Source organism: Dermacentor andersoni, chromosome 9 (genome assembly GCF_023375885.2).
Source record: "Dermacentor andersoni chromosome 9, qqDerAnde1_hic_scaffold, whole genome shotgun sequence".
In the NCBI taxonomy this organism is placed as follows: Eukaryota; Metazoa; Arthropoda; class Arachnida; order Ixodida; family Ixodidae; genus Dermacentor; species Dermacentor andersoni.
The window spans coordinates 109,023,675-109,045,859 of NC_092822.1; the positions used below are offsets into that span (position 1 = coordinate 109,023,675).

At 50.9% G+C, this 22,185-nt stretch overlaps 1 protein-coding gene across 1 annotated transcript in view; it reads right to left on the minus strand.

Annotated features, from left to right (window-relative positions):
- Positions 1 to 1,620: 1,620 nt before the first annotated feature.
- The window catches only part of LOC129384169 (uncharacterized), an 83,901-nt gene continuing 63,336 nt past the window's right edge, over positions 1,621 to 22,185 (minus strand). Inside the window, exon 4 of the mRNA XM_055069367.2 lies at positions 1,621 to 2,128. Coding sequence (XP_054925342.2) covers positions 1,882 to 2,128 — 247 coding nt within the window. The 3' untranslated portion in view covers positions 1,621 to 1,881. The remainder of the gene's footprint in view (positions 2,129 to 22,185) is intronic.

Here is a 22,185-nt window from a genome sequence, read left to right on the forward strand (position 1 = left end):
TCACGAGTGAATTAAGTCAGGCATTGCATTGTGTTATAAGGCAAGCATTCGAAGCGATACAGTTGCCTCCCTCTCTTATAGCGGCGCGTGTTGTTATAGTCCCTAAGATCGCAGACCCAGCTAAATATTAGTTCGTGGGATCTCGTAAACCGATAAGCCTTACCAACGTTCATTATAAAATCTTTATGAAGGTTTTAGCTAGGAGAGTACGGAGCGGTATTAATGCTTTGGTTGTGCTGTACCAAACGTGTGGTATGAAATTTAGTTTTATTTGTACAAAGATAGATGTGACACAAAGCGTACAAGAGGACAGGGATGCTTTCGAAGACCGAGTTGCAATGATGCAGCCGGTCCTGGAGAAGGCTTTCGACCTAGTCCCACATGAACTCCTTTTGGCTGTCTTAGAATACGCAAATATTGGAAGCCTTATTCTGGATGGAGTAGAAATGGCATACTCGAACTGTTCTATGCGTATAATTGCGAAAAAAAAAAGAACTGCCGGGAAGTGCATGTACCTAAATGGTCATCTGTAAAGCACGGCTTTTGATTATCGCCTTCTTTGCTTTTTACCTCAAACCTGAGCGTGATCAAAAATAAAGTTATGGCATCGCTCTCAAGATGACTTGTCAAAACTCTTGCTTATGCAGGTGATGTCGCTATTTTTTGAATATCCGAGAAAGTACCAAAGAAGCCGTTTTAATACCAAGATGTTTTTGTATGAGGACAGGCTGTCGCCTCAACTGGGACAAATCTTCGAAATTTTGGCATGGAGACTAGGCAGAAAGGCATGACGTAATTACAAATGCTCGATGGACAGCCCTGCCTACAAAATACTTGGGTGTACCCCTCGGATATTGTGAACCATATTAGAAAGTAGAAACAGACACAAGAGAAAACTGAAAGCAATCTGAAAGAAATGGCAGCAATCTGTCCAAGCTTACTCCACTTAGTCTTACATATTTTTTTTTCTTTGTGGCAAAGAGTTGCCGTGTTTGGCAGGTTATTTTCATGTCTCGTGTCAACGTACAAAAAGTACACAGAGTATTTGCCATGTTCATCTGGGGTAGCGCGAGAGAACGAACACGCCAAACAAATTTGTTCATTTCTTTTCGCAGAGGAGGAGCTCAATGAAGCAGCCAAGTGGCAAAGCTTTTTGGTGTACATGAAAAAAACAGCATGCATGAACTAAACCATTTGTATATAATGTGAAAGACTGCTTGCGCAGTCAGAATGAGACTGAAGAGATTAAAGCAAAAAATTATGCTTTTAAATGTGCCGGACGTAATGACTTCAGAAAGGGCAAGCTGCGTTACAAGCGTGCCATTCAGACTATTCGTCAAGGACAACCGCAAGCTTTCTAAACATTCTGTGCCGCATGACTGCATTATAAACACTACAACAATCCCCATCGCTGTGTCAGGTAAGCAATGAAAAATGCGATGCCTGAAATATGCATTTCTAAACGGCAAAGATTATTTGATGAACAATGGAATAATAGCAGTTTATGTCTCAGGAATCTATAGAATACATAAAGGTGGCGTCGCGCGCATATACTGACGTCTTTCTTCTTTTCGCTCAAAAATAGCCCGTCTCTGGTGATTCCTGTTCACCGTCACACGAGTCGCATCAGAAGTGAGCAAATATTGACACGTGAACATCATGTCAGTAAAGAGCAGCTGCGCAGTAAAGCAGCTTGGCGTTGATGAATAAGTCAGTTGTCCAACTTCTCGGTCGTACGTGCCACATGAGGAATCCGAGCAGAAGAATGGTTCACACGGAAGTCGCATGCGCTGAACTGCAGGGACTTGGTTTTCAGTATTTCAGCCGCGACGAACAGGCACTGTACGAGAGCAGCAACACCCTGTCGCAATAGACGAGCCGCTAATCGTAAGCGCGGGCTCCGCGACTTCGGGATGAGCGCGCCTCCGTGCCAACTGCCCCCTGGATGACGTCAGGTTCGTCTGCGTCCACCGCTGGCGGAGTCGGCGTGCCAGTGCTATTGCTCCTGCGGTCGCTCGCGCTGTCCCTCCTCGACAACCTGCGTCTCTGCCGGCGCCTGCGTCTGCGCCTGGACTCCAGGCTGCTTCGCGACGCAGTCTTCCAGTTGAAATAGGCCTTTGGGTAGAGCCTGCGCGCCGGGCACGAGCGATCGTGGTTAACATATTATCGCGAACCTTCTTGGTGGATGCAAATTTGTAGGGTAACCATTCTCTTCAAGTCGAGTTTGTTTTGACTTCATCATTACAGGAACGAGCAGTCGCATAAAAGCTGGTATACAGGTACAGCAGGATGAAGGGGGAACTGCGCACCCTCTGCCCTAGATTTTACAGAAATACACCACAATTACGTTATTGTAGAGAATGCAACAAGTTCCACTTGGACCGTCAGAAAAGGAACATGCAACCGAAATTGTGTGGATCCCAATGTGGGAATTCATGTAAGCGAAGCTTTCTATGCTGTTTGCTTTGATTGACGATGATTAGCGGGCACGTTGGCGGCGAGTGTTTCGTCTTTCGGTGTTTAGCACAATACTAGAGTGGTGAGTTGGCGTTAAACGTTACCTTGCGTACGCCATTGCCGTTTTTGCGCAGTGCACGGAACACACAGCGGGACGCCTTTTGACGCGCTGTTGTCCGCCATTATTCATAACCTCCGAGAACGTTAGCACTGTTATTGCCTCACAAAGCATATTGCAACGTGGCAGAACTGTTAAACCTTAATTGAATTATGCGTCTGTAAGTGCCAAAACCATAATGGTATCATAAGGCACGCCGTAGTAGACGACTCCAGAATAATTGACCTCTTGGGGTTGCATAACGTACACCTAAATCTAAGTGCGCGAGCATTTTTGCATTTCGCAACCGTCGAAATGCGGCTGCCGCGATCGGGACCAAATTCCCATCACTTCGAGCAATGTCATAGCCGCAAAGCTGTGCGACCGCTTCCGTAGTGTCGCCTAGACGTTATCGTGTTTTAATGCGGCTTTGCGTTTACTCGCCATGCGTGAGTTGTCCGCTTGGTAAATTTGCACGGTGTTTATTTTTCAGGAATAGCAGGAACGTGTCGTGCCATACCTTGAACTTAAATTATCCCGTATGTTCACTCTGATGCTGATTGACTGTCTCGCGCCCCCATCGACCCGTCGCCGCAAGACAAAAGAAGACGACGAGAGCTTCCCGGGAAAAATACACGCACAGGACTTCACCAAACAGCAACGAGCCGACGCAGAACTGGGAAGACTAGTCGAGTATTTCGAAGGCAAGACCGATTTTTTCCCGACGGTGTTTAAGCGTGGATTGTCGCCGTTTTCTCTATAGAACCACGCCCTCATCGAACTTCTTCTCTCGAGTCCACGCAAACTACCTTCTCGTGGTGCCCTCAGTAATGCGGCCAGAAGTCCTGCATGCCCTGCGTGATGATAAAACAGCCGGGCACCTCCGGTTTTTCCGTACGCTCGCGAGGATACAAGTAGTACTGGCCCCGCCTTACCACCGACGTCGCCCGCTATGTCAAGATATCCCGAGACTGTTGGAGGCACAAGAGGCCACCAACAAGGCCAGTGGGATCGCTACAGCCAGTCGAGCTTCCTTGTCGACCGTTCCAACAAATTGGGATGGACTTATTTGGGCCCTTTCCGACGTCAACACTCGGAAATAGGTTAATTATGGTGACTACCGATTACATTACGCGCTACGCTGAACCAAAAGCCCTGCCTAAAGATTGTGTGTCCGAAGTGGCAAAATCCTTCGTCGAGAATATCCTGCTACGACATGGTGCCCCGGAAGTGCTTGTCACCGACTCAGGAAGGCTTTTACAACGGAGCTTACCCTGGCGATTCTGGAACACAGCCACACGAGACAGAGGAGGACAACTGCTTACCATCCGCAAACGAATGGTCTTACGTGCAGGCTTAACAAAACTCTCGCCAGAATGTTAAAACTCTCGCCAGAATGTTAGCAATGTACGTCGACGTCGAGCACAAGACATGGGATGCCGTCCTTCCGTGCGCAGTGTTCGCTTACGACACGGCGGTGCAAGAAACAACGCAGATCACGCCATTCAAGCTTGTTTACGGCAGGAACCCGGCGACGACTCTCAATGCCACGTTGCCGCACGTCACCAGCGAAGAGAATCTCGATGTCGCCGCCTATCTCCAGCGCGCCGAAGAAACCCGACAGCTCGCCCGCCTGCGGATCCAGAACCAACAAAGGACCGGACAGCGGACCTTGCAACCTTCGACGACGCTACGTGGAATACCAGCCTGGTGGTTTCGACTCCGATACGCCGACGACCAATTCGTGAAAAATTTTTACGACGCTCGCTATTTCGGATGCTACGAGATCATCCCATGTATTCGTGCACTGGACTATAGAGCCGTGCCAGATGACATTACGCAATCACAGCGGTGCCGCTCGCGACCTTTGGAATAGCCCATATCACGAGAAGCCAACAGACAACAAGGAAAACATAGGGAATATTACCTGTACTTACTAATTGAATTAAACAATTAATAAATTAATGGCATGTAACGTGGATGAAAAAGCAACTTGCCGCAGGTACGAGCTTCGCACGAGTAATGCGAAGACGTGGGATCGTCCCCCACCTGCGGCAAGTTGTTTTTTCATCCACTTTCATTGCCGTTAACTTGTCATTTCTTTAATTTATTAGTAAGTACAAGTCATATTCCCTATGTTTTCCTTGGTGTCTTTGTTCGTTGGCTTCTCATGATATGATGAATAAAAACCGGGCCCCTCGGTTAACTCCCTTTCTTCTCGTTCTTTGAAATAGTCCATGTTGTTCATAGTGTTGGAATATTTAAGCCCTTCCAGCAGGCCTAATGATACCTCGCACTTTGTATCTTTGTGATTTTTTACTACGTGTGTTTTAGTTTCTTTCTCTCGCTTTTGTAGCATCCGGACGATGCTTTCTTTATAGAGTGGGGCATTGACACGTGTACGGTCACGGACAGCCTAAGCTGAAACAAAATAACAGCAGACGACAGATACTGGCTGCGCGACCCAGCCGCGAGAACGGAAAGTTGCTCAGTAGCGTAGTACACGAAACCGGCTGATTCGCACGGCAGCAGCGAAGGGCACTCTCGAACGCATATTTTATTTAGCTCGTCGCAGCTTTCCGTTATCACGGCTAGGCCGCGCCGCCAGTACCTGTCGTCTGCTGTTTCGTTTCAGCTTAGGCTGTCCATGACTGTACCTATTTATTCTTTTTCCGGGGACTGCATTTCACCCGCTAAAAACCTAAAGTTATTGTTCAGCTCAAGATGCGCCTGCAAGATTTGGAACTTACTCTGTTATCATTGATTCTATCTGTTGTGTATGTTATCGCGGAACCTTGTGCAATCAGATTGTATGCATGACGCGTATACCGTACTTTTAGGGATATATGTGAGCACCAACGATTACGCTGAACCCTTCCACGGGTCATGTATAAAGGCGACGCGCATGACCCGCAAATAAGATTTTCGACGATCACCGACTGTGTTCTCCGCTATCGTTGTGATCTGTTGAGTGTAACTTGTTTTTCAGTGTGCCTTATTTTTCTGCGCACAGAATCGCTAAATGAACAGTGTGTTCGTAATAGAAAGTTTCGCTGCTTTGTTCTTCATCGTCACTACAATGTGAAAAATGCTCCCCAGACACTACCGAATATAAACAGGAAAAAGCTGAAAGCGGGAGCCAACGTTTGGACTAATAGATCTGTCTTTTTCAAGGCGCTTATGCTTTCCTCGGCAGGGTTCTTTTAAAGGGGAGAGGGGATAAGGCGGTTGGGCCCGGCAACGAGCGAAGGTGTGTTAGCGGTGAGGGTGTAGAATCGAGAATAAAGGAGTGCTCTGCCGAGTCTGGTTTTGCTGATCGTCTTGACTTTCCATCTCCCGCCTTCCCTCTGTTTTTCCTGGCTATAAACAGGGTAGTTTCTGCCGGCAAAGAAACCGGCAGGGGCTCTTGATCGCAATCACTAATCAATGCTTGCCTACTTATCAGAAGCATCTGTAGATGTTCTGCTAGAATATTTTAGCAGGGTTTGCGAAACGGGAGTGATGCCAAAAGCACGGAAGAAGGCAATAATAGTACCGTTCTTAACAGCCGGGAAACCCAACATACCCTGCAGCTACCGACCTATCGCTCCCACTAGCTGTTTGCCAAAATCCTCTGAAAGTATTGCAAGCACGACGTTAACATCTACCTTTGAAGCAAAAAATTGTTAGATATTCGGCAGTGAAGGTATAACAAAAGTTGTTCAACAACTGATCACTTCATCTGACTAGAACACGAAGTACACATGCCTTTCTATGCAAACAACACTTCCTCACGATATTCTTTGTCCCATACAGAGCATATACGATCCATTGAGATTTCGTATAGTGAGTGACTTGGCGAACATAGGTATTTGTGGCAAAAGGCTCAAGTGCCTAGCTGATTTTATGTACAATCAAATATTTCAGGTGCGTCTGGGCACAGTGCTATCACGCATATTTGTCCAGAAAAACTGTGCGCCTCAGGTGCTATTCTAAGCACAACACTGTTCGTGTTGAAAAGTTACTCGGCAAATAGAATTATATCATCCTCTCATACAATCTTTATAGTTTATCTCCCAGTCGCGTACCGCGCGCAGAATATGCTAATTTGAGAACGTCAGATTCAAATCCCTTTAAATTATTTGACATACTGAGCAAATGAAAACGGCTTCTGTTTAACCATTGAAAAAACTGTTTGTGTGTGTTTTTTTCACAACAGAGGCGCTTACAACTCAACGTTATCCTGAAACTACATGAAACCGTATTGCCAGTGAAACAAGAACACTAGACTTTAGGGGTTTCATTAGAAAAGAAGCAGAATTTTCTTGCGCACATAGTGCGAAGGTCAGATCAGGCAAGGCATTTCTCAGTCCTCTCCCGGAAGCACTGGGGCTGTGACCGCAAGTGCGTTCTACATGTCTATCGTTATTTAGTATGTGGTAAAATAGATTATGGTTGCATCATTTGTGACTCAACCTGATAGTCGTACCTCAGGGGATTAGATCCACTTCATAACCAAGGACCACGCCTAGCAAGTGGCACCAACGGGACATCGCCTATTCCCACTTGGTACTCGGAGAGTAACGAGCCCCGTCCTTGGAACATATAACAACGGAACTCATGCTTACGTATGTTTTCAGTGTTCGGCCATCGCCAGAGCACCGTATATATCTACACCACACGAACAAACCGCGTGCCATTTTGTTTATTTATTTCATATACCTCACAGGCTCCAGAAGGAGTATTGCGTGAGGGGGGCGGTAAAGATAACAATTGTGGAGAAAAAACATAATATTTGTTACATAAGTATGAACAGAACGAGAATCAAATAATATTTCACCTCTTATACTTGGTACAAGGTAAAATGTGGCCAGTGCAATGTCCCTAATAAAGTGATTTCTGTTGCTAACAGACCAACTATAAGTTACCTCCTCGGGGTGACTTTACACAGTTTCTTGATTTTCATTAGCACACTTAAAAGAGCGGAATACCTTACACGGGCACACAATACAAGAGTTTCGCACCGTACTAGACACACACAACACTTACGCACAATTTTACACCGACGAGTCAAAGACACGTCGCTATAAAATAGACACGTCGTACACACACAGTGTAGACACGTCGGGAAACAGTGTCGTCGAAGGTACGTGGGGACATACTGTTAGCCCACCACATTGTATCTCTGTTTTCACATCTGAATGTTATGCTCTATGGATGGCAGTGCAAAACATTACAACGGGCAAACACGCAAAAGTAGTCGTTTATACAGATTGTCTAAGTCAATTAAAGGCTTTTAATTTGCAATCTGAGCAGGAACGCCTCATGGGCCATATTTTAAACATATTGTTACGAGTAAGTCAAGCCCAATCCATCCACGTTTGCTGGCTCCCAAGCCACGTTAGGATACCAAATTGAAGTTATGGATGATAGTGCAGCTAATGTGACATTCGGAAATAAAGATATTTGTTACGGACGGTTTTCAAGCTTTCGCCAAGCACTGACCTTCAAATAGCAAAGCGGATGAAATTTGAGAAAGAAAGAACAAATTACAACTTATTAAATCTGTCCTTGGCGAATGGAAAACACGTTACAATCAAGAACTTTCATCGAAGTAATTTTGTACCGACTACAAATAAAGCACACGCACCTCACGCACATTTAATGAAAAAGGAATAACAACGAACGTGTGATAATTGCCACAATCCATTGACAGAAATGCACATTCTAATCACATGTTTACATATAGAAGCACAAAGAATAACATACTTGTGCAATTTATACAAATTACATACTTCTACATCCCGCTTTGATTTTGGGCGATTACTCAATTGTGCCCTTGACAGAAGTCCTCAAATTTTTTGAAGAAACCGATTTTTTAATAGGCTTTAGAGCAATACAACGTTCGGTGCTTCTACCATTGTTTTTCCAACACCTCGTGGCTGGCGTAGCATAGCGTAAGTCGATTTTGCTCGAGTAAACCTGATTTACCTGTTAGAATACCAATACTGATATATAGCGAAAACGCATTGATGAAACGGAACAATTTAAACAATCTGAGCAGAAAATATACTACGCGCTACTGCAAGCCAGAAATGCTAGGGTGAAACATGTGCATACTTCAACTTTTAATTCACGAAAACGATTATAGGGGATGAACACGCGCATATGTGTGCAAGTCCGCCGTCCACTTCCCTGCTAAAGACAGTGCTGTTCTGAAGCTTTCGGTGTGTTCTCTCCTTTCCGGTTTGACGCTTTCCGCCTCGTATACGGTTATTTAGAACATACGAAATGTAAAAAAAATCGCTTGTGGCAGATAACGTAATTATTGTCCTTGAGCTGGTTTCCTCTAAGCGGCGGAAATTATTCGCACGAGAAATCTACATAGGTGGTCGAATTATTAACAAATATGCACTAAATAATCTTTAACTAACTACTTTAAACCACATATTGCAATTTACAAGTTGTACCCGGCGAGTTTGCAAGGCATGTGCACTTGCAGCGAATTTTCAGCATCACACCACTTTCGAGACATGAGCTGTCAAACTTGCAGGAAAATGCGCTGCTGTTATACTTGCTTGTTGAAGAAAACGTCGTTTTGTTCATTGTAGCACAAAAGTAATTGAGGCTCCAATGATTTGTCCCCTAATTCGCGAATTATTATTGCGAAACTAGTGTCGTGAATGTTCCTTCCAAGTGCATTTGATTCGAAGTCACCAGCTACAATTCGCGAATTGCGAATGTGCATTAAAATAATTAACAACAGCATTTTTTAAGTTGTCAATTACGCATGTTTGGTGTTTTTTTTTTTTTGCAAGTAACGTCGACTTAATTGAGTAGTCCAGCCCAATGAGTAGGATTATGCGTGCCACAGGCGATATATAACAATTCTGTGCTACCTAAAGAACTAAAGAAACTAAATAATAAACACCCGACGTATTTGTAACGTGCCTGCATAATATATTCAGTTGAAAGACAAGCAATTACGTCGTTCTTTCTTTCCGTATCCGCGTATCTCCTTATCTCCTTGACATTGCTAAATACAGAAACAAACGTGGTATGTGTACTTACGTCACCATTAGGGCACGGCCACACCTTGCTTGTGAACGCTTATTAATTCAATAACTGCTCAGAGCAGGAAGTGTCAATTAAATAATTATTTGTTCCTTCAAAAGCGTCCTGAATAACCCCCGTGGGGCTTGGTGAAAAAAAGATAGTCCGCGGACAGCATACGGTGCTGTGAACATTTCAGCCAAATTTTGCAATCATGGGCGGCTCGCAAGCGGAGCGCAAGTCGCCGTTTTCTCAAACACTCTCTTTTCAAAAGAAGCCTTCTCCTCACTCTTTTCGGGCAAATACATTTCCTCATACAGCAGATTGCCATACGCGGCTGCTATCCGCGACTCTAAGTAAACGCTCGCCACCTGGCGGTCACGCCGAGAAACAGCCGATCCAGGTTCGATTGAGGCGAAAGAGGGTCTCATATCACGGCATGCGCTGAATGCCTCGTAGTTCTCAAATCGCCGTGATGCCGCCGCGCACGAGCCGTAAAATGAAAAAAAGAAATGTCGAAAGACTTTTGTTGCAATAGTCGTGTCATGCCTGTGGAAAGACTGCAGTGTATGGTTTCATAAGCTGACGAGTCGCATCGGAGAGCGACTTGGATAAGAAACTTCGCATTGGAAAAAGGTGACGACTGATACTATACTGGTTTGTTCAAAACACTTCACTCGGGACGGCTTCCTTCTCCCCGGCGAGTAGAGCATTGCTTTCTCTTTATTAATTTTAAATATCTTGCCCCCGCAGGGGCGTCTGCGTCAGCAGGCGTTTGGTGTGTTGCGACACCACGTACCCGAGCACACAAGGGTCGGACCCTCCCGCGTGCAGCCGTGCGCGGCTTAGCCGTGTCTGGGGAAAGGGGAATCCTGAAGGTTGAGCCGATGCTGGGTGTTTGGACCTTTAAGGCCCCCCGGCGGAGGCAACACACCTCTTTGGCCTCTGCTTCACATAGACGGCACCCCCGGACTGACCCACCGGGGGGAAATCGGTAGTTGCCTTTTCCTGTCCCCCTGTCCATTCTGCGTCTTTCTCTCTTCCTTTCAATCTTTCCTGTCTTCTCCTCTCTTCTATTTGCTTCCTACTTTCCTGGCAGCGAGGGTTAACCTTGTGTGGTTGGCCAACCTTGGGTACTCCAGATTGGGTTATAGTAGCACCGTACGACTGGCGAGGGCTTGTCTTACTCATAGGATCTGCTCCGTCCCCATGTTGGGCTCGGTGGTGGGTGGTTGGCGCTGCTGCCGAACTCAAGACCCCTATATGGCTTCAAGTAAACCGCTATCCCTTCATCGCCCTCTGAAAAGAGGGCGCACCGATGCAAGCTTCCAATTCTTTTTGAAGAACAATGAGGAACACTTCCCTAAGTACCATGTCATACACAGTGAAGGCAACACAAGCGTGCGCAAATTCTCCCCCCCCCCCCCGTTGGTGGCGAAATGCCTCGCAAACACGATAGGACCTGGCTACAAACCCACAAAGATGTCCGATAGAGACCTACTCCTTGAATTGAAAGATAAAACCCAATATGATAAAATGAATGACTTAAAATGCATTGGCGATGTTGCCGTCACTGTGTCGGCACATCGAACCATGAATACGAGCCGTGGAGTAATTTCTGAAGACGATTTCTTAGAACGACAGAAAACTAAGCTAGTTGGCAATGATTCATTATGCAAAATAGAAGTGAGGCGGGCAGACAGGACAAAAGAGTAGAGAAGTGGACAACACGAACGCCGACTATCAACTGAAGGGAGCACTGAGGCGAAAAAAGAAAGAAGACACAAAACTCATCTGCGCATGCTCAGGAATGGTAACACCACATGTTAATCGGGTACACGTGCCGGCCTACGTGAGAGATAACTGTTAAGGCACTTAATCTCTTCCTTATGCAAAGTAATCGAAGGCTGACTCAAGCACGCACTTCCACCATTATAGATATACCATGCCTCTACCATAAGACGCGTATCTTCATTCTTATGCCTATACAATATCGCGCATTCATCTAACTCTGGCGTGCAGTTACAACCTCGGCAATGTAGCGAAAGATTAGAAGGCGATCCACCGGTTAACGACCTTTATGATCCATTAACCTCTGATTGATACACCGTCCCGTTTGCCCTACGTAGAACTGGCCACGGCTAAGGGAAATTTTATAAACCACACCCATACGACAGTCAGTAAAACTGTTGTTCTTATTGTGCTTCACTGGACAAATATCTGTTCGTTTTTTGCCTTTTACCCACTCCTTTTTATTCTGTACGGCAGCGCATATCTTACCTAGCTTATTGGGAGCAGTGAAAGCAACATTAACATCATATCAACTAGCAACTTTTTTAAGCCTGTGCGACACTGAATGAATATACGGAATAGCCACTACGCCTTCTAATATTTCGCTACATTGCCAAGATTGTAACTGCACGCCAGAGTTAGATGAATGCGCGATATTGTACAGGCATAAGAATGAAGTTACGCGTCTTACGGTAGAGGCATGGCATATCTATAATGGTGGAAGTGCGTGCGTGAGTCAGCCTTCGATTACTTTACATAAGGAAGAGATTAAGTGCCTTAACAGTTATCTCTCGCGTAGACCGGCACGTGTACCGGATTGACATGTGGTGTTACCATTCCTGAGCATGCGCAGATGAGTTTTGTGTCTTCTTTCTTTTCGCCTCAGTGCTCTCTTCAGTTGATAGTCGGCGTTCGTGTTGTCCACTTCTCTACTCTTGTGTCCTGTCTGCACGCCTCACTTCTATTTTGCATAATGGACGCCTTCTTGGAGCTTAGTGACGAAGAGCTGCTTGAAGGTTTTCAGGACCAAAATGTCATCAAGGTAGAAAGAATCCTAATCCGCAGGAATAACTAACAACTTCGAACAAAGCACATTGTATTAACTTTTGGTACTAGCGTGCTGCCTAGTACATTGGATGCAGGCTATATCAAAGTACGTGTTAGGCCGTACATCCCAAATCCTCGACGGTGCTTTAAGTGCCAGATGTATGGGCACGGATCCCAGACATGCCGAGGAAAGCAGACTTGCGGGAAATGCAGCTCGAACGATCATCCATCAGACACTTGCGACTCATATCCACAATGCGTGAACTGTGATGGAAGCCCTCCAGCCTACTCTAGAACGTGCCCTAAATGGAAGAAAGAAAAAGAAATCATTGCATTAAAGGTCAAAGAAAATAGAACATTTCACGAAGCAAGGAAACGTCTGTCATACTTAAATCACACAAGCTTTTCCGAGGTGGCGCGACGGGGGGCAGCTTCACAAATCCCTCGGGAGTCTACCGCGGTCACTGATAGTGGTCCGGTAATCGCTCCGCCTGCCCCCCTGGTGGCTGCAGCAAGTGTTGCTCCATCAACATCGAAGGTGCACCTGCCGACTCCGGTTCCGCAGGTCCCAAAGCTAATCCGAACTCCACGGCCTGGGACGCGAGTTTCAGCGCCTAGTTCACGATTCTCCAGCGCCTCAGAAAAGGTTATGGAGGTCGATCGAAAATCATCGGCGTCATTGACGCCGGAAGATCAGCGCTCTCAGGAGCACGCTAGGAGAGAGAACATTCCTGTAACTGCTCAAAGACAGGGACCGGTAACCTAAACGGTTACCGCCCTTGTATACATATCCATCTATCTTTACAACGTGCTCTTGAACACAGACAGCAAAAAAATCTTCCTCGATATGGCTACACAAATAATTCAGTGCCATGCCAGAGGCCTATTTCGCAATCTAGATGACGTGAAAGCTCTACTAGAGGAATATCAACCCCGACTGTTCTGTGTTCAAGAAACACATTTAATGTCGACACACGAGAACTTCTTAAAACAATACATACTTTTCCGTAAAGACAGAAATAATTGTAATTCTTCTTCAGGTGGTGTGGCAATCATAGCCTAAAAGTCAGTAGCATGCCAGTATGTATCACTCCGGAGTGCATTTGAAGCAGTGGCTGTACGGGCTATATTGTTCAATAAACTTATAACTATTTGCTCCATATCTATATCGCCTGATGAACGGTTTGACATTGCAGAAATTGAAAAGGTGATTGACCAGCTTCCTGAACCCTATATAGTAATTGGAGATTTTAATGCTCACAGTCCATTTAGGGCTGACTCAAGATGTGATGCGAGAGGACGGGCAATAGGAAAGTTCCTTCTTTCTTCTGGAGCCTGTCTATTTAACAAGGCAGGGCCAACCTTTTACAGTTCCACACACAACCCGTATTCATGTATAGATTTAGCCATAGGGTCAGCATCACTTCTTCCATGCCTGGAATGAAGAGTTATTAGTAATCCATATGGGAGCGATCACTTCCCAACACTTTTTGAAACAACAAAGTGGCACGATGGACCAGCTTACCCCCAAAAATGGAGACTTCATAGTGCAGACTGGTCGAAATTTAGAAACATAAGTAAACTGTGCCTGGAAGAAGTTGACCACCTAAGTGTAGAGGAACTGGCCAGCTACATCACTGAACACATCCTCTGTTCTGCTCGAAACTGCATACCTCAGTCCTGCACAGATAAAGTAAATCCAAAACCATGGTGGAACAAAGACTGTGAAATTGCAAAGAAACGCCAGAACAAAGCATGGAGCAGATTTTCGCGCTACCCAACAATAGAAAATCTAATCAATTTTAAGCGGTGCAAAGCAAATGGCCGTCGTATCCGCCGAATATCCAAAAGAGAAAGCTGGACACGCTACGTATCATCAATAAACTCATACACGGATGTTAGCAAAGCATACAACAGGGTACGTAAACTAAAAGGACAACGTCCAAATCCTTTTCCTCTCGTCAGCGGCTCTGGTCTTAAAATAGAGGATCAAGCGAACACTCTTGGCGAGCACTTTGAGAGGGTATCAAGCACAGAAAATTATTCCGAAAAGTTCTTACGCCATAAAAGAATAGCTGAAAATATTCCTCTACGTCCAAACAAGTCATCAGAAGGATACAACAAACCACTAACATTTCATGAGCTCAAACTTGCCCTAGGCTCTTGTCGTTATCCGCTAGGGGGCCGTGGAGTACTGACATGCCTAACATGGGCTCCTGCGTCCTGCGCTCATTTCTACAAGAAAGGCCACCCACCGCTTTCATTTTGCACCGATAGAATCGGCAAGATTCAAGGAACCAGCGGATACCACCTACATTAAATGTGAGTGCGTTTTGGTCAAGATTTCGAGCTTCATCTTCGCCGACCACCCCGCGCCTTGCTACGCCTAACGCCGCGCAAGACCACGGCGGTCCGCCGGGGAGAACACCTGTCGCACGTGCAGCAGGCACACGGCGCGTGAAAGGAGTCCGACACCACTCGGTGCCGCACGAGCAACAGGCATTGCACGTGCACTGTGAGCCGAAGCCGACGCGTCCAACGCCCGAGGGTCGTTTCGCGGAAGATATGATAGGCTGCGTGCCGTTCTGAAGTCTCGAGCCAAGATGGTTTTCGCTTCGCCCGGAGAGCGCCCGCCACGCGTTCGCCACCGTCGCCATGCCAGTTTGAGCCTGGTGACACTCGGCCCTGCATCCCTCGACGAACTCCGGGCAAGGGAGGACCTGGAACTTCGTGCCACTCGTATGCTGGGCCAGTGGCTCAGACAACGGGCCACCACCATCGATGTCCCTGTGGATCCCCCCCTGCCTACTACCGCTTCGAAGCCTCTCCAGGACGGCCCCCCAGTACAGGAGCCCCATGCCTCGGTCCCGCTCCCCCCCCCCCTCCGACGACGAGGACATGGATATGTCCAGCTCCCGGAAACGCGCCCGCGAGGCGGAGAGCGAGGACGAGGAGCCAACCGGGCGACGTAAGCAGCCGTCGAGCTCTCCCCCCAGCCCGGAGCAGCACACGGCAGCCAGCTGCCAAGCGCAGCAACCGGACCACGGCAGCGCCGAGTCCACAGACGCCTCCTCCGCGTTCCCCCCGAGCAAGGGCGCGCCCGGCACCATCCTCGACGCGCCGTCTGCTCCTGATGGCGGCGTGTCCCCTGCAGCGTCTGCTAGCGAACCAGCTGCAAACGAAAGCGCTGCCGACGCGATGGAGCTGACGAACGCAACGCCCACTGTTTCGTCACATCAGGGCCCTGATAACCCCGCGGCGCGGTTTCTGAAGGACCCACCATGCCAGCCTTCTTCGCGGCCGAAGCCAAAGGGGAAGAAGAAGGAGCAGAAAAAGAGGAAGGAGCCTGCCCATGTTTCCCGTTCGTCTCCCGGGGCAACGGACGACTCGCGGCGCCCACCCGCTACCCTGGTCACGCCCAGCGTGCCTACAGCCGCAGTACAGAGAACGATACCATCCGCCCGTGAGTCCCCCACGTACGACTTCACGCTGGTGCAGTCAAAGAGGGACCGGCGGCGTGCACGAGCCCTGGAGACTGCTGCACTCCCGGTTGACCCTGCGGTCGTCGGTACGGTGCTCTTTCGTCCCTCGGCGCCCGGTGGAACCTTCCGAGGAGCACCGCGCCTCTCACTCGCTGCATCTCTCTCTTCGCGGCCCGGTGTTGCAGTGGTTCGCGTTAACCATAAACGCAACATCGTGGCAGCCGATACTACCACCCGGGAGTGCCTGGAGGAGCTGCTGGCAGTCACTGAGCTGCACGGAATCCCAGTGACTGCCCGACTGCCAGCTGAGCGCGGCAAGAGCACCGGCTTCCTGCATGGGGTAGTCGGGTTACCCGCGGACACAGACCTGCTGGGAGCCATCGAGTCGAGCGTTCCCGTGCTGTCGGCAACGAGGGAGGAGAGCACCATTACCATCCGATTCGCGGGACCGGTCCCCCCTGAACACGTGCGACTTTTCAAGCTCGGGTTCAGGGTGAGGCCTGCCAGGCCCCGTCCGGTGCAATGTCGGCAGTGCGGCCGCTTCGGGCACGTGCTGGAGTCCTGCAGATGGCCGACCGCCTGCATCTCATGCGGCAAGAGCCACGCGGAGGGCGCCTCCTGCCAGAAAGTCCGCTGCAGTAACTGCGGGGGCCCTCATAGGGCCGACACTCCCGCCTGCCCCAAATGGCAGGAAGAACGGGAGGTGGCCACCATCATGGCTTCCTCCACCTCGGCGTTGTAGAGGCGTGCTGTCAGGGCAGCAGTCCGGGAGGAGAAGCAGCCACAGCAGTCCTCCTCATCTCCGGTGCGGTCCTATGCGAGCGTGCTGAAAGGCCCCAGCCCTGCCCTGCACCCAGGCATCCGGTACCAGCCCCTCGTGCCTCTCAACACCAGCAGACGCAGGATACTGCTGCTCCACCCGCCCAAACTACTATGGATCATGTGGTAGAAAACCTGCTGCTCACCATGCAAGCAGTCAGCACCATGCTGCCAGCTGACCATCCGCTCCGGGCCATCTGCCTGCAGGCAGTGGCATGTCAACAGCGACACAATCACCATGGCTAGTCGCCCAGCCAAACGTCGGCCGCGCATCCTGCAATGGAACGTGCGCTCGCTGCGCCGACGACACGCCGAACTGGCCGAACACCTACTCCTGCACGAGTACGACGTGCTCGCGTTGCAAGAGACATACACGCGCGACGGGGAGTGCAACCTTCCGGGATTTGTGGGGTACCACAGTGCGACCACCTGCGAGTTAGGGACTTGCGCCAACATGCAGTGCTGTGATCCGCTCCATCCACCCGGTCGCTCCCGCGCGTCTATTTACGTCCGTGCGCGCCTTGCCGAAGCCGTCGTTCGTGTGGCCGACATCGTTCCCACCTCCGTAGAGTGTGTGGCTGTGACTGTGCGCATGGGGGGGGGGGGGGGGGCGACACTTGTGTCGCCAGCGTGTACGTGCAACCCGTTCAGCGATGGGATACGTCTTTCGTGGAGAGCCTTAAGGCGCCAATACACTTCGACGTGACCCGGCGCGCGCGCGCGTGGTGGTTGCGCTACGTCACGCCAGGTCGGTTACGCCGCGTCAGGCGTAAATCCGTCCCCCTACAGTACAACGCCGCGCCCCTGCCGCAGCTGGAGTAGCGCATGCGCAGAACACCGCGCCGCTCCGTGGCGCCTGTCTTGGAACATCGAAACAAATCTTTCGCGCGCTTTCTCTGTCGGTAGCGACCGCGGACCGGATTGTTGCTCGGCGATGGCACGGATGTAGATTAAGCAGGAGACACACAGTACGATTCGGCGTCCGATCCGACGTGCGGCATACTACGTTTCGGGGCACACGGTGCGTGCATCCGAAAGATTGAGCGGCGCGTAAGCTCCGCCTAGATACAGCCCCCCCAGCTTCACTTCATATCCACATCGAGAAACACAATACAAACAACTCTGCACAACACTGTTTCGCTTTACGCGAATACTGTCCATAAAGTTATGCCCCTGCGAGTGACCGAATACTTCACGACGGCGCGTTGTCTACTGACGGCTCCGCCAACAACCAGTGATAGGGCCTGTAGGCCTAGCTAGGCGGACGCTGCGGCCGACGGCGCTGGCGATCCAACGCGAGCTCGTCAAAGAGCGCTTATTTTTGCCAAAACAATGAACACTTTACATTTAGGTCGCCCGTAATTAAATACAATGGTTTACTCGACGCAGTCATTGCGAAGGGCAAACGTGCAAGCGAAGCGAGCAGCCTCGCTCAGACGGTCGGTGTGTGCTGTCTGCCCGTGAAATGCCCTCGCGTCACGGCTCCCGATCTCGCCAGTAGCTTGGTGCTAGTGTATTAGGCGCTGCTTTGCATAACAGGCACACGTTCGAGATAATTTTACTGAACTGGTAAATATTTCGTGTCGGAAACAAACTGCAGCAGGCAAGGAAAAAAAAAAAAAGAGAGACTGCGAGAAACCGGCCAGCCAGCGCCGCCTCCGTGGACGGAACGTCAGAGAACGTCACATGCCAGCCACGCTGTCATTGGCTGCGGCCAAACGACGGTGCGGTTGTCGGACGCGTCGGACGATGAAAATCTGCTCGGTTTGTCGCCCGCCGGACGTCCGATCCGGGGCTTCGGCACGGCAAAACACCTCGATTCCGGCTGCCGTTCCGGTGCGTCGGACGCCGGATCGGACACCGAATCGGACCGTGTGTCGCGTGGTCTGCGTCGCAAGAGGAACAGGTCTCTCTACATAACACAGACACGTAGCCGCTGCCACTCCTTTTCGTCGCTTCAACAGCTTTCAGTTCACGAGCATAGCGGTCCCTCAGCCGCTTCCATAGTTTCAGGCACTTTTCGACTGAAACAGGGAAAACAAGACAAACAAACAGGCCAAACAGACAGGCGCTGAATGAATAGCATATCCGGAGACGTATGCACACACGTGCGTAGCATTGACGCTCCTGTTCAGAGGCCAGAGTACATGCGTATCTGCTCCCGCGCGTTGTTTTCCCGCTCCACATCCCAGTAGTCCATTCTTTTTGTGTCGTAGACACACGGGTGTTGCTGGACGACGTCCAGAAACCTTTCGATTCTGGAGCCGCACAGGTCGGGCACGCTTTCTTGCGAAGAGGCCATCTCGTTCTGGCTCAGCCTGCCGAGTAGTGAGTCTCTACCTCGACGAGTGAGGGCGCTAGGCGCTAACTTGCTCGGCGCGGTCGGCGCGAAATGCAGTCGGTTGCATTCGGCGCCGGACGACGTCCGAGCGCGCCGAATGCCGCCGGTCGCGTCGGCGCCAGATGCCGCCGGACTGTAGAGGGTCGTGTTTTCGCCAACGTAACGTCGCCATGACGAGCGCGCGCGCGCGCGCGCGTTACGTCGGAGTGTATTGGCGCCTTTACCGCGCGCATCAACGGTGACTGTGTTGTGTGCGGCGACTTCAACTCTCACCACACGGCATGGGGCAGCAGCCGCTGTGAGCCTAATGGCAGGAACCTGCTGAACTCAATCCACTCCTCTGGTCTGCTGATCATCAACACCGGCAGTCCCACTTTCGTGCGTCGGAAGGTGCGCGGGAGTGTGATAGACTTATCGCTGGTTAGCGAACGGTGCCACTATGAGTGGGTACGCAGCCTTGACACTCAGGGGTCGGATCATTATCTGATCGCGCTTGATCCGCTCGGTCTGAGCCGCGACCGGACCTGTACCTATCGCATCACCGACTGGTCTCTTCAGGACGCTCTGTGCCACGCCCCCTCCGGCGAACACAGACTTCCTCACGCACATATCGAGGTGCGTTGTCGCCGCTACCAAGTCGTGTACGGTGCCCGCTGGAACGCCGGCGCCCGACATCAAACTTCTGAGCTTACGCGCGGCACGCCGACGCGCTGAACGCCGCGCCATCAAAAGCGACAAAGTGAAGCACTGGACACTTTACAACCGCCTTGACGCCGCGTGCCGTCGTCATGCCAGGCAGCGTCGCAACCAGAGCTGGCAGAGTCTCTGCCTCTCCTTGGAGGACACTCGCGACAAAGCACGCCCCTGGCGCATTTTCGCCGCCCTACTTAGTGCCAAGATCCCCCGCCGCCCTTCACTCTCCATCGCAGTGGCCCGGGGCTTGAGTGCCGAGCAATTAGCCGAACTCTTCGCGGATACGTTCGCTCCGCCGTCTGTGTGCCCTGTCACAGCCGCCGTCGAACTTCCGCCACACAACATGGTTGAACGCCTCGCTCCTATGCGCTATTTCCCAATGAGCGCGATTCTGGAGCATGTAGAAGTGCTGTGTTCTGCTGAGTTCACGCTCAGCGAGTTGCGCATCGTCTTGAACAGACGCAAACGTCGCTCCGCTCCCGGTTCCGACGGCGTTACTCATCAAGTCCTGAGGAACATTGACGCAGCTCAGCTTCCGTCACTTTCGAGGTCTTCAACTCGGTCTGGCGCAGCGGCATCATTCCTGCCGACTGGAAAGAGGCGATCGTCGTTCCCATTCTCAAGCGCGACAAACCAGCCTCGAACATCAACTCCTATCGCCCAGTATCGCTAACCTCGGTACCCGGCAAAACAATGGAGTCCATGGCTTTGCACCGCCTTGAATGGATTGCCGCCGCCCTAGACGCCTTTGCCCCTGAACAAAGCGGCTTCCGCTGACTGCGCTCGACAGCTGATTCCATCGCGGACGTTGTGGCTACGCTCGAGGACGCGGCAAGCCGCCACGAAGCCGGATACCTGGTGCTGCTCGATGTGGAACGCGCGTTCGACGGCCTCCCGCACGGCACCATCATTCAAGCGCTTCGCGAGCTGCGCATCACCGGCCGCCTACTCGACTATGTCTCGACCTTTCTTAACGACCGAACGCTCAGAGTGCGCGTGGGTGACGCGCTCAGCACCCCCCGTAGCGTGACCTCTGGCGTTCCTCAGGGCAGTGTCCTGAGCCCTTTCCTCTTCAACTTGGCGCTGGCAAGGCTCCCCGATTTCATCCCGAAGCTGACAGCCTTCGAAGTCCGTGTGGCGATTTACGTTGATGACATCGCTCTTTTCGCTTGCGGGCCCACGGACCATGGCTACCAAGTGCGTCAATCACTTCAGTCGGCGATCAACGCCGTGGACGAATATCTCGGCAGCATAGGGCTTCAGCTCTCGCCGTCAAAAACCGAGGCGCTAATAATTCACCCCCGTGCGAGCCGTGCACGCTTCGAAGTGCCAACTCTCTCGCTGCGCAGAAGCCCCCTCCCGTGGCAGAGAAAAGTCCGATACCTCGGCCTCCACATCGACTGCCGCCTCAACTTTGACGCGGCCACCACACAACTCTGCAGGGACTCCAGGAAAGTCGCAGGCGCCGCACGCTCCCTGCTCGCCCGAGGCCGCGGCTGCACACCGCATCTTGCGCTCCGAGTTTACAACTCGATCGCAACGTCGCGAGCGCTCTACGCGCTCCCACTCACCAACGCCAGTGCAGCCAACTGGAAGGCCGTCGACTTCGAGCACCGCACCGCAGTTCGCCAAATGTACGCGCTTCCCCGCTTCTCGCAAGTGGGGGCAACTCTCGCCGAAGCGGGAAATTGGCCGCCCTCACCTCGCGCGCGGAGACAAGCGCTTCACCACATCGAGCGTCTGCAACGGTCGCCACAGGGTCAGCGTCTCGTGTGCCGCCTCCACACCCTCGAGGGCTCGGGCATGGGCCAGCGTGCCACCGAGTTCAGCACTCGCATCGCCTCTTTGCCTCAGCTCCTCCCCCTGCCGCCTTCGCCGCACGTCTCCGCGCTCCTAGACGTAGACATCACTGTCCTGGGCGTCAAGAGCAAGCGACAAACAGCACTGTGTGCCATGCAACAGGAGACGGCTGCATTGATCTTAGAACACCTACGCGACCGACTCCTAGTGTACACCGACGGATCCGTGTCCAGTGACGGTTCCGCCGCTGCCGCGTGCACGGCACCAGACATTTCTGCGTCTCGACAGTGCCGCCTTCGTTTTCCTGCCTCGTCGACAGTCGCCGAACTCGCGGCGATTGACCTCGCGGCTGACCTACTTCTTCAGCAGTGCGGTGTCTCGTCTGCCGCGATACTGTCGGACTGGCGTGCAGCTCTGTGCATGCTGAGGAAGGACTATGCCGGTCTTCCGCTTGTGCAGCGCGTGGGATCAAAACTGCGCCATCTCGTAAATCAGGGCTGCGATTTGGCATTGCAGTGGGTTCCCGCGCACATCGGCCTGCCCGGGAACAAAGCGGCCGACGCCCTCGCGAAGCAAGCTATCTCGACTCGCTTCCCCCTCGCCAGTTCGGTCACCCGTTTCGACGT